The sequence below is a fragment of the Ceratotherium simum genome, chromosome 10, assembly GCF_057802395.1.
Source record: "Ceratotherium simum simum isolate JZ-2026a chromosome 10, ASM5780239v1, whole genome shotgun sequence".
NCBI lineage: Eukaryota > Metazoa > Chordata > Mammalia > Perissodactyla > Rhinocerotidae > Ceratotherium > Ceratotherium simum.
Window position 1 is genome coordinate 1,483,340 of NC_141909.1, and position 15,735 is coordinate 1,499,074.

At 43.4% G+C, this 15,735-nt stretch overlaps 1 protein-coding gene across 1 annotated transcript in view; it reads left to right on the plus strand.

The window, feature by feature from the left end:
- Window positions 1-529: 529 nt before the first annotated feature.
- Window positions 530-15,735, plus strand: part of TUBGCP3 (tubulin gamma complex component 3) — an 80,316-nt gene continuing 65,110 nt past the window's right edge. The window contains exons 1-4 of the mRNA XM_004423180.3: window positions 530-738; window positions 8,940-9,047; window positions 10,101-10,168; window positions 15,040-15,117. Coding sequence (XP_004423237.1) covers window positions 663-738; window positions 8,940-9,047; window positions 10,101-10,168; window positions 15,040-15,117 — 330 coding nt within the window. The 5' untranslated portion in view covers window positions 530-662. The remainder of the gene's footprint in view (window positions 739-8,939; window positions 9,048-10,100; window positions 10,169-15,039; window positions 15,118-15,735) is intronic.

The following is a 15,735-nucleotide window of genomic DNA, read 5'->3' on the forward strand; positions in this document are numbered from 1 at the left end:
CTTCCACTGAAAGTGTGACAAGAACCGATGACGTTTTTAAAAAAGTAGGGACTATGGATGCGCTGCTGGGCACCAAGCACTCCCACAGCAAGTCAGTGGTCGTCCTGCTCTCGGGGACGTTTGGGGACATTTGAGGGTCTGAGCTGTCCTGACCCTCTGGGGACGTCTGGGGGTCTGAGCCGTCCTGACTTTCTGGGGACGTTTGGGGACGTTCGGGGGTCTGAGCCGTCCTGACCCTCGGGGACGTTTGGGGACGTTTGGGGGTCTGAGCCGTCCTGACCCTCTGGGGACGTCTGGGGACGTTTACAGGTCTGAGGCGTCCTGACCCTCTGGGGACGTCTGAGGGTCTGACTACCGGGAGGCGATGAGCAGCGAGGCCCAGTGCGCTCGGTGCCGGAACCTTCCTACCCCGCCGGCGGTGGTCGGGGGGAACCCTTAGGCCGGCGCACCCGCGGCCCCGAGCGCCCGGAAGAAGCGGCGCCTTGTGGGAAGAGCCCGCGGTTTCGGCGGGTTCCGTTAAAATGGCGCCCTGGTCGCCGGCGGTGGCCGCGGGCCCTTAGCCTGTCGGGGACGCGGGAGCCCGGGCGGCGGGGTCTCCGGAGCGCGGCGGGCTCGGGCAGGCGGGCGAGGGCCGGGGGCTCCGCGGGCAGTCCCGGGCGAGGATGGCGACCCCCGACCAGAAGTCGCCCAACGTCCTGCTGCAGAGCCTGTGCTGTCGGATCCTGGGCCGGAGCGAAGGTAGCGGCGGGGCCGGCTCGGGTCTCGCAGGCCGCTCCCCGCGCGTGCGGCTCGGCGGCGTCCCCGGGGCGGGAGCGTCCCCGGGGCGGTGAGGGGCGCGGCGGTCGCGGAGCTGCGGCCCCGGGCGAGGGCGGAGGGCAGGGCCCGGCCGGCTGAGTCACCGCTCCCCGCGCCGGGGCCGGAGTGGCGCCCGCGAGGACGGCTCGCGGACGCGCCCCTTGTCTGAGTCCCCGCACGGGGGGCGCTTGCGCGCTCACCGGGGTGGGGAGAGCGGCGGCCTGGCCCGTCGCGCGTCTGTGGCCGCGCGCAGGGGGCGCCGGCGGGGCCGAGCCGCGTCAGGGGCCCTGGCCCTTAGCGGAGGTGGCAGCTTTGAGGCGGAGCGAAGGGGGTGCCGACGGCTGTCACCTGCCGTATTTTTCTGTCCGGGGCTGAGGATTGAATTTGATATGGAACTGTTTTGGGGGAGTTTATGTAGGGAACACGCTCCCAAAACCCAGTCCTGCACGGTGTGGAAAGCCATTCTGTGGTCGTGGTGCTTGTGAAAATGGCACAGTGTGTCGTTTTGGTGGCAGGGAGGGGGTAGTGGGGATGCAGCGCGAAGGAATAATGGAGGCAACTGGGTTACTTATTCCTGAAGCACCGCAACGTGGAGAAGAAACTGTTCAGTTGTTGCGGGAAGACCTTAAACAAAATTACATCTAAAGTATTGGGACTACACTTTGGCCTTTCAGGATTCATGGCAATTAGCTGACATCAGTTGTTTGATGTTCTATGATAACCTTAGGGGCAAAAAGTGAAGTTTTCTGTCAGTCTATTGAATGCCACTGCCTTCACGCAGTTCTTGCTGCGTTTCATAAAGTTTCAGTGTCACTTTACTCATTTAAGACATTTTTCCTCCCATCCCAGCGCACTCCAGGTACCGTGTTAGGTGCTGGTGATGCAGAGCTATGCCGACAGGTCATTCCTCCCGTAGATCTTAGATTCTAGTGGAGGAGACGTGATAAAATAGGTAAACGTATAATGTTCATTAGTGATCAATGCTGTGATGAAAAATAAAGTAAAGGGATGTCGAGGGAAGAGGTGAGGGAAAGCCTCCGAGGACCTGAATGGAGTGAGGGAGGGCCCTGTGAGCATCTGGGGAGGGCTCCGGGTGGAGGGTGCAAAGGTCTTGGGGTGGGTGCGAGCTTGGCCTGCTGTCTTCTGCGTTTGTCTCCAGCTCTTCTGTATGTGTCTCTCTGCACTGGGAGTTACATTCTGATTTGATGTTCCGAGTCATGGGCGAAACCCAAGAGCTGAGGTTGTTGGTTATGACTCGCTCACTTTAATGTCAGTGTTTTCATTAGACCGGTGGGTCCGCGGTTTTCCTCCAGGGATAAACCACATACGTTCCCATTGTCACAGCTGGACTTGGAAGGCCATTCATTGTGAGGTACCATGATGTTTCTCAGTTTAAACAAATTTTATATTTGCAGCTCCTTTCGATTGACTTAGTTTCACCCCTTCCAGGAGGTTGAAATATCTCTTCAGCAAAGTTCTGCACCCTCCTGGCTCTCCATTTGGAATTGTGTCTAAATTAAGAGTGGGCAGGCTCTCTGTGAGATCCGGAGGGGATCCTCTCTGAGTAAAATATATTATAAAATCCATTAATGACAATGCTCTCTTTGTTCTGGACAGCTAGGATTGCCAAACAGTTATTATATTCATAATTCCAAATTATGCTACTATTTACTGAAGAATTTACAACTATTTAATAGCTTGCCTTGTTTTAATTTGTTCTACCTTAGTGGGCAAAGGAGCAATGTAAATTGCTGCCTTTACAGTGTTTGACATTTGAAAAATTTTTTTTTTCATTAGTGGGTATTTTATCTGATAACTAAGTAGAACCTTTGGTTAATTACTTCATTTTTTAATGACATGTTACAAACAGTTGCTGTTATGCTTTTGTAATATATTGCTTTTCTAATACTATGAAATTGAGGCATAATAGACATGTTACTTTTAATGTGAATTTCATATGAATCAATTTTTCATAAAGAATCTTTTAAAAAAAATTTTACGGTTGGCTTCAAGGGACCTTCGAAGCAAAGCACCTAACGGTAGTGGTGCTTGACATTTTTCTAAAGTTAGTATAACCGTCATTCCACCTTTTCCATCTTATAACACCTGTGAATTTGCTTGAACCACAACTGCCCGCCAGTGGCAGGAGAATTCTCTCTCCATGTCCCTGCCTCTCTCCTGGAGCACATTTTACTTATTATATCTTTGGATAGTCATTATTTGTCTTTGGAAACAATGTGCTTGATCTTAGTGTTTTAACTCTTGTCAGAGGCAGCGTTCCTTTTCATACCTTGTAACCTTCTTTTTAATTATGAGATAAAGAAGAAATAAGGGAGTTTTTATTAGTAAATATTTCAACACAAATGCTTAGGTGTGACTAAGTACACTACATAGTAAAGTAAGGTGATTGCCCTAATCTGTAACACCACCGTGAGTGCACTGTGAGCCATGTGTAGACAGATAAAGAAGTGTTGTGTGCTGAGTCTTGGGCCACACATGGTGTTGCTGTTGGTTTCATGATTTTCCGAAATGGTGAAGAGCTCTTGATGTAGTTTCGAATAAAGTATGGTCTTCTCTGGATTATATGCTTGGGAAAATCAATGTATATTAAGTATACATTAAAAATTATATTAAATGTATATTAAACTGTTCACCAAATGTCTATTAATATGTATATTGAAATTTCAGAGTTTTAGGCTTCATTTGAAAGTTGTACTTACTGTGTTTGTTGTTTTTTTTAAATGAATTAATATTTAAAAATAATCTCGATTTAAATTTCTAATATAGTAAATATTGATAGCTGTAACCCACATAAATACAAAAAAACTTTTAGGGGGGTCCTCAATCTTAAGAGTGAAAAGGGGCCCTGAGTCCAGCAAGTTTGAGCACCACAAACCTAGAGCAATGTTTTTTATTTCGATTTTGTTTTAGAGCCTTGCTTTTCAGCTAGAGCTGTGTATCAGAATCACCTGTGATTACACAAGAAACTGATAACATTGGTTGCTTGTGGGGGCGGAACTGGTGGCTGGACAGTAATTGAGGGAGGAAGACTTTTTACTGTATTTAACATGATGCCTTTTCATTTTGAATTCTCTAAATGTAGTACTTATTCACAACTATATCATAGGCCCCATCTCCAGAGATTCTGGTCCCATAGGTCTCTGTTGGAGCTTGGCATGTGGAACATTAAACACACAGTCATCCTGAGCTGCGTCTGGAGTGGGGAATTGCTGGGGTAGGTGCTGGAGAGAGCACTTGTGGTTGAGCTGGCACACCACCACAAGTCTCTGCCCTGTGGTCCTGTCTTTAGGAAACAGCGTGGTGTACGTACAAGCCAGCACAGAGGAGACGCAGGAAGGCAGAAACTTACGTCTTAGAAAGCAGTTCACCTTTCCCCCACTCACTTTCTGAATCCATAGAAAGCACGCAGCTGTGGAGTTTTTGTGCACTTGAGCTGCATTTGGTTTTGTGCATCTTTAAGTTCAGTTGTCTTCTTTTACCTGACTGTGTATATAACCGTTTTGGGATACTCAAGGCAACTGTCTTTCATTTACAAACTCTTGGGCCCACGTCTAAGTGTTGCTTGGAGTTTTCACATTTGGGATTGAGACCCTGCAATTCCACTGTGTTTTTTGCCCTGGTGTTGTGCCTCCTCTAGTTCCTTTTCTACTCTGCACCAAGAGTCCTTTCTAGAAAACAAATCTAATCAGATCTGTTGAGGAGACTTAAGTTATTCTTGGTCTGTAATCAACACATTCTCTGTTGATACAGTGGTATTTGAGAAAGACTGCATGTGCGTGTGTGCGTTTGTACCTGCTTGACATAGGACGGCATTCTGAGGAGGTGTCATTTAAATAGAGAACCCAGTGATGTGATGGAATGAGTCCTGGGAAGATGTGGAGAGTATGTCAAGGTTCTGAGCTGGAAGGGAGGTGGTGTGCTCAAGGAATGGAAGACTACAAAGTGTGGCTGGTGTTGGTGAGCACAGCTGGGAGGTGTATCACGCACATGGGATCATCCAGTCTGCACTCTTGAGACTGGCTTCTTTCTCTTAGCCTGAAGCATTTGGGCTTGGTTCATGGTGGTGTGTGTATTGCAGTTCATTCCTTTCATTGCAGAGTGGTGTTCCATTGTGAGACTGTACCACAGTTTGTTTATCCATTCACCCATTGAGGGACATCTGAGTTGTTTCCAGTTTTTGGTGATTATGGGTAACGCTGCTGTAAGCATGTGTTTACAGATTTTTATGTGACCCTAGTTTTTAGTTCTCTAGAATCCGTAACCTACACGTCGTATGGTAAGTGTATGCTGAACTGTTTTCCTGAGTGGCTGTACCACTCTCATTCTCACCCTCAGCATGAGCGCCCCAGGGCCCCTGCATCCTCACCAGCTCTTGGTGGCGCTGGTATTTTTTTATTTCAGCTATTCTGATAGGTGAATTATGGCATCTCATTGTGGCTTTAATTTGCCTGAGGATCTTTTCATGTGTTTCTTTGCCTTTCATCTTCTTGGTGAATTGATTGTTCAAAAGTTTTGTTTATGTTTTTATTGGATTGTTTTTTTTTTCCCTTATTGAGTTTTGAGAGTTCTTTATATATATCTGGATTCAAGTCCTTTGTTGGATATGTGTTTTGCAAATATTTTCTCAGTATTTTCATTCTCTTAACAGTGTCCTTTGCACACAAAAGTTTTTAATCTTGGATGAAAGTTCAATTTCTCAGATTTTTTTAAGTGGATCTTGATTTTGATGTCTTATGTAAGAACTCTTTGCCTACCCTAAAGGCACAAAGATTTCTTCTCTTTTTTTTCCCTAAGTGTTGTAGGCTTATGTTTTACACTTGTGATCTGTCTGAGTTAATTTTTGTATATGGTGTTTGGTATATAGGCTGAGATTCTTTTTTGAGTTTGCCAGAGAAAGCTTTTTTCACATTTAAGTTGTTTTATTCTTGTCTTGAAGACTAAAGGTTTTAAAATGGAGCTTTAAAAAAATATCAATACCATGGCCCCACTCCAGACCAATAAAATTGTGATTTGTGAAATATGGGTTTTGGAATCAGTATGTGTTTTAAAACAAACTTTTAATTTTAGAATGAGTTTAGATTTAGAGAAGAATTGTGGTGATAATAGAGTTCCCTGTACCCCACACCCTTTCTCTGTTATTAGCATCCTACATTAGTATGGTGTAATTGTTACAATGAGCGCATCAGTAATGATAAATGTTAATATTAACTACACTTCATACCTTGTTCCAATTTCCTCAGTTACTACCTCATGTCTCTTTACTGTTCCAGGGTTCCATGCAGGGTACTGTTTTACCTTTAGCTGTCATGTCTCCTTGGGCTCCTGTTGGCTCTGACAATTTCTCAGACTTCAAAACTGATTTTTTTTAATGACCTTGACAGTTTTGAGGATTAAAACTCAGGTATTTTGTAGAATGTCTCAATTGAGATTTGTCTGTTGTTTTTCTCATGATTAGACTGGGGTTATGTGTGTTTGGGAGGAAGACCCCAGAGGTAAAGTGCCCTTCTCGTCACATGGTGTCCAGGGTGCGCACTCTCTGTGTGGCTCATTGCCGTGGATCTTGACCTTGGTCACCTGGCTGAGGTGTTTGTCAGGTTTCTCCACTGCGCAGTACTCTAGTCTTGGGAAGGAAGCCACCGTGCAGCCCACCCTTATGTTTTATGCACCTCCTTGGGGGGGATCTACATGAATTATTTAGCGATTTTTTTTTTTTTTTTTAAATTTCGGTGGGATCAGTGGTAGTATCACCTCTTTCATTCCTTAATTTGTGTTTTCTTAGTCACAAATTTATGTTTATGAATTCTGTTAAGTTTTTTTTTGAAGAACCAGCTTTTGGTTTCATTGATTTTTTTTTTTTTTCTCCCCTATTTTTGTTTTAAATTTGATTGATTTTTGTTCTTATTTTTGTTATTATTTTTTTTTTTTATTCATTTTTTTCCCCGCAAAGCCCCAGTAGATAGTTGTATGTCATAGGTTCACACCCTTCTAGTTGCTGTACATGGGACTCGGCCTCGGGTTGGACGGAGAAGTGGTGCCTCGGGGCGCGCCGGGATCCGAACCCGGGCCGCCAGCATCACAGCGCATGCACTTAACCGCCAAGCCACGGAGCCGGCCCAGTTCGCATTTGTTATTTCTTAATACTTTGAGTTTAGTTCGCTTTTCTTTTTCTAGAGCTTACTGAATAAGCTGAGATGATTGATTTGAGACCCATCTTCGTTTTTTTTTTTTTTTTGGGTGAGGAACATTAGCCCTGAGCTAACATCTGTTGCCAATCCTCCTCTTTTTGCTGAGGAAGATTGGTGCTGGGCTAACACCCGTGGCCATCTTCCTCTACTTTATATGTGGGACGCCTGCCACAGCACAGCTTGATAAGTGGTGCGTATGTCCACACCTGGGATCTGAACCAGTGAACCCTGAGCCGCCAAAGTGGAAGGTGCGAACTTAACCACTACACTGCTGGGCTGGCCCCCCATCTTCCTTTTTAATAAAAGCATTTTATACTATAATTTTTCCTGTAACCACTGCCCTAGCTGTATCCCACATATTTTAATGTGTTGTATTTTTTTTTCATTCAGTTCAAGATATTTTCCAATTTCCTTTGAGACTTTCTCTGGTCACCATATTACATAGTAGTATGTTGATTGACTTCCATATGTTTGAGGATTTTTCGGATATCATTCTGTTACTGATTTCTAGTTTAATTCTGCTATTGATAGAGAACATACTTTGAATAATTTCAGTTATTTTTTATTTAATAAGGTTTGTTTTGTGACCCCCAAATGCAGTCTTTCTTGATGACTGTGCCATGTGCATTGGAAAGAGAATGTGTGTTCTTTCATTGGTGGATGGAATGTTCTGTATCACTTAGGGTTAGTAGGTCAGTGGTGGTGTTCAACACTAAATCCTTTCTCACTTTCTCGTCACTTATTTTCCCGGTTACTGAGAAAGGCACTTTTCGAGGTGGAGCCTGTGGGACTGCCTGGGGTTTTAGTTTTGTTACAGTTTTTCCCTGGTGGGGATGGGCAGCGCACTGTAGGGCGGCGTGCTTTAGTGGGAGGTGGAGGGGCGCTGCATTGTGCTGGCATTCCCCGATGCAGGAATTTTGATTTCCAGTGTCTGGGAAGGAGGGCTGGGGTCCTTAAGTTCGGTCTGCTACTTTTACTTCCTATTCTTTGCTGTCCTGGTATTCCATCCACACCCTCTTTGGTTTGCCTGGGTGGGGCAGTAGGTGGTCGTCTGGTTGTATGGGACGGGGTGGAGGTCCCAGGAGTCTGTTTTCCATCCAGACTTCCAGCTGGTCCTCGTCCTTCTGCCCCACTTCATCCACGTCTTCCGAGGTATGGAATTTCCTCGTTTCTGGAGCTGCCCTGGGCTTCTCAGAGGGAACCGTTTCTCGTGGCTTTTGTCCCCCACCCCTCTGACCCAGCAGGCGTTGAGCTTCTCATTTCATGTCCTCCTGAAGCAGTTCCCACCAATCCATTTGCTTTCCAGCTTCTCATATTTTGTTGACTTCTCTTTGGCTTTGTTCTGATTTGTTTTCTTGGCCCTTGTGGGTTTATGCCTTTTTTTAAAAAAAAATCTCTTTATACTCAATTTAGTGGGGTTTTTGAAGGGAGTAGTGTAGTAGAGTAGTTTAAGCCATATCTTTATCTGAAGTGCACAGTTTATAAAGTAATTGCCCATTTTGATTCCTTCATGGCCTGCTCCTGGTTTTTTCTGTTTGTTGATTGATCTGGAGCTTCGCAGAGGCTCTCTTGAGCAGGCTTACGTCGCAGGCCTCCAGTTGTGGGCTGTGACTTTGCCTGTTCCTTTTCTTATGATGGTCAGTCCAATTTGTTTTCTATCTCCTAGGACTTTTCAGACTTTCTGGCCTCTTGCTGTCTCCCTTTCTTATTTTATAGAACTGTTATTTCTTTCTTATTTTATGGAACAGTTATTTCATTCATTTATTCATTCATTTTGTTTTGATTTCTTGATAGCTTCTGTGTCCTCTCAGTTAAAATCTTGGCAAGGTGGAAGGTGGATCTATGCGCCCAGTCCACTGTCTTGAACTCGAAGCTTCAGGTGATCAAAGCTTAACCTGATTGGCAATAATTTGCATCCCTTTTTTATTTACCTTTCAGCTGATGTGGCCCAGCAATTCCAGTACGCTGTGCGAGTTATTGGCAGCAACTTTGCCCCAACTGTTGAAAGAGATGAATTTCTAGTAGCTGAAAAAATCAAGAAAGAACGTACGTATTTTTCTTAAATGTTGGATTCTTAAACATGTCAAAGCTTAAGACTATATCTACACCTACAGCTATATATATATTTTGTATATATATTTATATAGCTCTGTATATATGTAGTTCCCAAGCACATTTTAATTATAGGTACTCTTACATGTATATAAAAATATATATTAAAAATAAGGACAGCTCAATTCTGTCTTTTATTAGAACATAGTGAAAGAGGATTGTTTTAAATACTATTAAAATGACATAATTTGGTTTACGAGTGTGAGAAAAATAAAACGGCTTAATATACTTTCCTGTTTATCACGTGGTTTGCAGTATTTAATATTATGCACCTTTTGATCAGATAACAGAGCACTATCTTGGGCGTAAACAACTCTTAGTGAATCCAATATTTCTTCTACTTTTTTTTTTTTTTTTTTTGTGAGGAAGATCAACCCTGAGCTAACATCTGATGCCAGTCCTCCTCTTTTTTCTGAGGAAGGTTGGCCCTGAGCTAACATCCGTGCCCATCCTCCTCCACTTTACATGGGACGCCGCCACAGCATGGCCTGACAAGTGGTGCGTTGGTGCGCTCCAGGGATCCAAACCTGGGCTGCCAGCAGCAGAGCGCGCGCACTTAACCGCTATGCCACGGGGCTGGCCCCATGTTATTGCCCTTTAAATTTAGGATTCCAAAGATATTTTTACTTCCCATCCTTCCCTCTGGGTAGCCATTATTAACTAGTTAAACTGGTGGTGGTTTGCCTCACTGTTCTGTTTATTAATATTTGTAGAGAGAATCTAGAAGATCTCATCACTTCTATTACTTAGCTAATTTTCACATAAACTCTTTGATTCTAGCCTACTATTGTCATTTCACAAATATCAGAGAGAGTAAATGAATTGACCAAATTCATAAAGCTGAAATGTCACTTATTGTCTAGTTATTTTGATTCTTAAGCTCAGGATTCTTTTCAGAGTTATCTGTTACTGTAGGTAAAATAGTATCATAAAAATGAATTTTGGTGTGTGTGATTAACATGCTTATTTTCTTTTCTAACTTTTCAGTTATTCGACAAAGAAGAGAAGCAGATGCTGCATTATTTTCAGAACTCCACAGAAAACTTCATTCACAGGTATCATACAAGTGTTCTGAAAGCCATTCCACTAATGGTGATGCTAGTACTAGGGATCTGGGAACATTTTAACCTTTTTTTGTGGTATCATATTAAACTTTTCCATATTGGGTAATGGCTTTTAATTGTAGATAATGTTTGCTTTTTAAAGATTTTCAATATTAGAAGTAAGTTTTAGCTGGATTTAACGCTAAATTGCTTATAAAGATGAATGAAGCTACATTGGGAAAGTGATCAGACTTAAGTACACAATAAGTTTGTATTACAGAGGCGTTAATTGTGTTACTGTGAGGAAGCATTGGTAGAAGTCTTGACTTGTCTGCGTATAACAGCAAAAACATCTTTTTGATGTACTTCATTGTTCATCAGGTCAATTTTGTACTGTTATAGTCAATAATTAAAAAAAATTGATGTTGAACATCTTGTGACTGGATGTTGATACTTGCACACGAGTGGTTTTTCTAACCTATTATTTTTATAAAAGATTCTGCCAACCTGTACACCAATAAATTAATTGAATCATAGGGTGGTGTTTTTGTGATTCTGACTGTAAAGGAACTTAGTTCACCTAGCTCTCTCCCTCCTTTTATAGAGAAGAAAGTGAAATCCAGAGAAGTTTAATGCTTTGCTCAACAAATATTAAGTTAGTGTTAACAACAAAAATTACTGAGTTGAGCATAATGCTGCTAGTAATTAAACTCATAATTTTTTCAGGTCTTTCTCTTTATTTGAATATTGTACCCTTAAAAATAAGGTTAAGGGCCAGCCTGGAGGCATAGTGGTTAAGTTCACGTGCTCCCCTCTGGCAGCCTGGGATTTGCAGGTTCAGATCCTGGGCGTGGACCTACGCACCACTCATCAAGCCATGCTGTGTTGGCGTCCCACATACAAAATAGAAGAAGATGGGGACAGATGTTAGCTCAGGCCTAATCTTCCTCAGCAAAAAGGAGAGGATTGGCAATGGATGTTAGCTCAGAGCCAGTCTTCCTCAAAAAAAAAAAAAGCTTAAATTCATTTGTTGACCATTTTGATTCCTTAATTTGATGTGATATACTTGGATTACTATTTTAAGTATGCTTTTCTAAAAATATTTGATGATATTTATAAAATTAAGAAACAGGAACCGTTTTTTGTACATTCATTTCCAGGCAAATAGTTTCAAACTGCTGTATCTTTTGTTTTTCTTAAATCTTTCTCTGTTTTTCAAAACAACTTCTGTACGTTGAAAATTACCAAGATCTGCTTATCGGATATCACATTCCCAAGATGCTTAGCCTCACTGAGGTCCCAGAAGAGAGATTTCATCAGTAAAAGCTGTTGTGTCTGTTAATATTGGCCATTAGATGAAAACATATTTAGGAATTTTCTAATTTAAAATCATTGTTTTCCAAAATTTTGTTTGGAACCCTGAATGTTTATTCCTAAACATCAATTTTTTAAATAGTACCCAGCTTCCTAGGGCTAACCCAGAAAACCAGCTTGGCTTATTGCGTGAAACATGATGAAAAATATTAGGAAACAACAGTGTAACACTAGTAGTTAAAGTAGAAGAATCTGTACAGATTAGTCGCCGTTCCATCTTTCTGCTAAGATGTCCAGTTCCTCAAAACCACGGAGGTGGCTGATGTTTTCCTCCTCTGCTCTTTGAAGGCCCTTCTCTGCAGTGTGCGCTGTGCACACCAGGGGAGGAAAGGTTAGAAGTGCGTTTACCCTCTGCTGTGTTGTTTCTAGACCCCCAGGCGGGAGTCGGGAGTGGCGGAAGGGGTCTGGTGTGCGGTGGAGATGTTGGGAAGGTGTCTTGGTGTTCCTGGGCTCGACTCTGGGTGTGGCTGACAGCTGAAGAGGAGAAGGATGGGTTGTCTGGGGGAGGCAGCAATCATGTCGTGGACGTGGGACTGATGAGGAAGGGCCTGGGCAGGGAGGGGGGCCTGAGGGACTAGTGGGTGACTGGCTCCGCTGAAGAGGTGACCCCGGCTGGTCAGGCGCAAATGCTGGAAGAAGCTGTGTTGCGGACTAGTTAAATAACCACTTTACAAAACCACTTGTTTTGATGTTCCTCTAGATCTTAGGGAGCCCTAATATGTGTTTTTACATTTAACATTCAGTTCTGCACAGTGTTTAAAGTTTATGTCTAAATTGAGGTCCTTTAGCTTTCAAAATCTTAGATAACGGGGTCTGAGGTGGTTTAGAATCATTTAAAACATCTGTGATGCTAGAGTTGTTTACTCTGTCCCACGAGATCTGTTCTTTACCCTTTTCTGCCCTGCTTTGGGCTCTGGAGGGCTGACGGGTGTGGATCGCAGTCCCTGGTTGGCTTCAACTGGAACTGGCAGGGCGGGAGAAGAACGAGGCCAAACTGGTACTCCCCTTCTGCCAGGCAGCAGTTTGGCGATGGCTTAGCTATGCCCACAGGCTATTCGGACAGTCCCTCTCGCATGCCCCCAGGCCTCCATGTCCTGCCAGCACTGGCTCTGGTGATCCCTGTCCGCCCCGCCCCTTCAGGCCAAGGGAGAGGAGTGGCTTCTTGCTGGTGGTCCTCCCTGCCTGCTTCCTCCGCTTGTTTCCCTGTCTCTGTCCACGGCTCAGTGCACAGTCCCCCATCAAACCTTCTTCAGCAGACGGATCTGGGTGTTTAATACGTGTTCTTCTTATGTTAACAAAAGTGGTGCCTCCTTCCTTACATATGCCTTTTGCTGATTTCTTTGTGCAAATTTTGTTTGTTTTTGGAACTTTCTCTGCTTTCCACCCTGTATACATCTTTATTTTTCTTAAACAAGAGCTGAGGTTCTGACCCAGGACTCTTGCTGCACAGGGAGAACTTCTGCCGTCTTCCTAATATCTGCTGGTCATTTCTACGCAGACACTCCTTAGGAAGCTCCCACAGGGACTTGCAGCTTGGCATCCTCAGAACTGAAAGGAGCATTTTCATTGTCTTTTTTCATACCTCTAGGCATCCATTCACATCTACCCATGTACAACCTGCTTTTTTTTCCCTATGTTATCCCTTTTGGTGAATGATAGCACCATTCATCTATTGCCAAAAACCAGAAACCTGGATGTCATCTGGACTCCACCTCTCTCCCCAAATTCAGTCTGTCCCCAAGTCTTCCTGATTCCTCTTGGGTACACCTCTCATCTGTCCTTTTGGAGTGAGGCATACCTTGGTTTGAATCCTGGCAGGTAGCTTTGTGATTCAGGTAAGTTATTTAGGTTTTCACTGTTGTTTCTCTCATTTATGGAGTGAGGAGATAAAGCCTGTGTCGCACATGGTTGCGATGATTACAAGAGATGATGTATGTAAGGACTTGGCCCACGTGGGCTTCCTTTAAATGGCTCTGCTGCTGCTGCTGCCGGCGCTCTAACGCCTGTTGGAAATGGGGTTGGGTAGAGAGCGCTCTTGGAGGCAGGCAAACGAGGTTGGGCTCCTTTTTGTCCTGTGCCTGAGGCAGTCATTTAGCCTCGGAGAGCTGGGTACCTGATTATGGGGGTTGTCAGGGCTACCTGAGTGGGTGCTCGGTCACTGCTCCTTTCCCTCCAGATGACTGTGGTTTCCTAACCAGGCCTGTAGTGTCCTTGGTCTTCCCTCCGGTTCACCTCTGCAGGACTGTCAGAGAGGGGTCCAGTCGCTCCCCTGCAAAGGCTGCCTGCTGTCTGCAGCCTAAAATCTAAATTTCTTGGTACAGTATCCAAGGCCCCCTTTGATCTGATCCTTCATTCCATTTTCAGTTTCCATTTTCATGCCTAGCTTTAGCCAAATTAATCTATTTTCAGTTCCCTCAAGAGGCTGTGCCCGTCCCCCTTCCTTGCCTTTGCATCACCCATCTTTCTGAGAGACTCACGTCTCCTCTGGAGTCCTTCCCTGAGCCTGGATCACTCGAGTGATCCTCACGTGTCTGAAGTGCAATTTATGGTACCACAGTGTTTGGCCCATCCTCAGTCCATTACCACTGGACTGAGGACTCCATCAGGCTGGGCCTCCTTGTCTGTGTTGCCCCAGCTGGGGAATTTGTTGTTTCTGAAAAATTCTGAATAAATCAATTTTTAAATTTAAACCATATTTTGGGATGAGCTTATTCTTTAAAGAAATTTTTAAAGGATGTTTTATATAATGAAGAACTTGTATAATGTAAGTACCATAGTTTGTTTTGTAAATAAAGGTATTTATATATTCTAGCCTGTGCATCCAAAAGGTAAGGCTATGTGAATAGAGTAGAATGCTCTGTAAATTTGGGATAAAACGTATTGAGAGTGGGCTACTGTTAATGGTTGTGAATCGGGGCAGAAGGATAGACAATTATGAGAAATAAATGAGATCTGTATGATAATCTTCGATGGAAACCTAGGGGTTAGTTATCCTGACAGCGAAGTGCTTCAGAGCCTCTAGCGTAGGGATGCATGATGCTGAGACTTACCTCTTGCACTGCGGAATTCTTTTGATTATAATACTCTATTTTATGGCCTAAATGGGACTTTGATAAAGGGGGAAAAGTCATTCACATATTTTATGATGGCATTTTTCTTATAATCACCATGTTTGGGAAGTTGGTTATTATAAGAATTATTTCAGGGAGGAAATACTGTTATTCAGAAATAGGGTAATTTAAAAAACATGTTTTTATTTGGGACTTTGGAGTTAGTTTTCAGGGGGTTGGAAGTTCCAGGGGTTTTGACCTCTTGAGAACTTTATCTCTAGCCTTCAGATGGATAGCACTATTTGCAATGCCTGAAAAATGAACAAATTTAGATTTGATATTACCATGTGAATTTTAAAATGCATTTCTATTTTGGAAATAAGAATAGTTTAGGAAGGAGGAAGGTAGAACTGGGAAATAGTATAAAGTTGTTCTTTTAATATTTTTTTTTCTAAACAGGGAGTTTTGAAAAATAAATGGTCAATTCTCTACCTCTTGCTAAGCCTTAGTGAAGATCCACGCAAGCAGCCAAACAAGGTGAGAGAGGCTCTGTTTGGGCAGCTCAATGCCTTTTTTAAAGGACACTTCGTGTCTTTTGTTGGAAAAGTTATACCAAATTTTGATAGAAATCCGCTTCTCTTCTTAGGAAAATGATGTGAGAAAAGCAAAAGAATGTGTCTGGTTTTCTGGGCAGTCACAGAAGGTCAAGAGATTGCTTTTTGTTTTTGTTTTGTTTTGTTTTTTTTTTTAAAGATTTTATTTATTTTACTTTTTCCCCCCAAATCCCCAGTAGACAGTTGTATGTCACAGCCGCACATCCTTCTAGCTGCTGCATGTGGGACTCGGCCCCAGGATGGAGGGAGAAGCGGTGCCTCGATGCGCACCCGGGATCCGAACCCGGGCCACCAGCATTGCAGTGCGCGCATTCAACCACCAAGCCACAGGGCCGGCCCTCTTTTTGTTTTTTTTTTTAAGGGCATTTTTAGTGAGTGTGCTCTGTTTCTTTAAGATGTTTTTCAGAATTATTGCTTCAAATAGAAGTGTGTAAATAGAGCATAAACTATCAGTTTTCAAAATTTTTACTGTGTGAAGTTATTACTGTCAGCACAGCTGCATATTCTTTGAGTTAGAAGACCTTTTAGGATTTTATTGTGT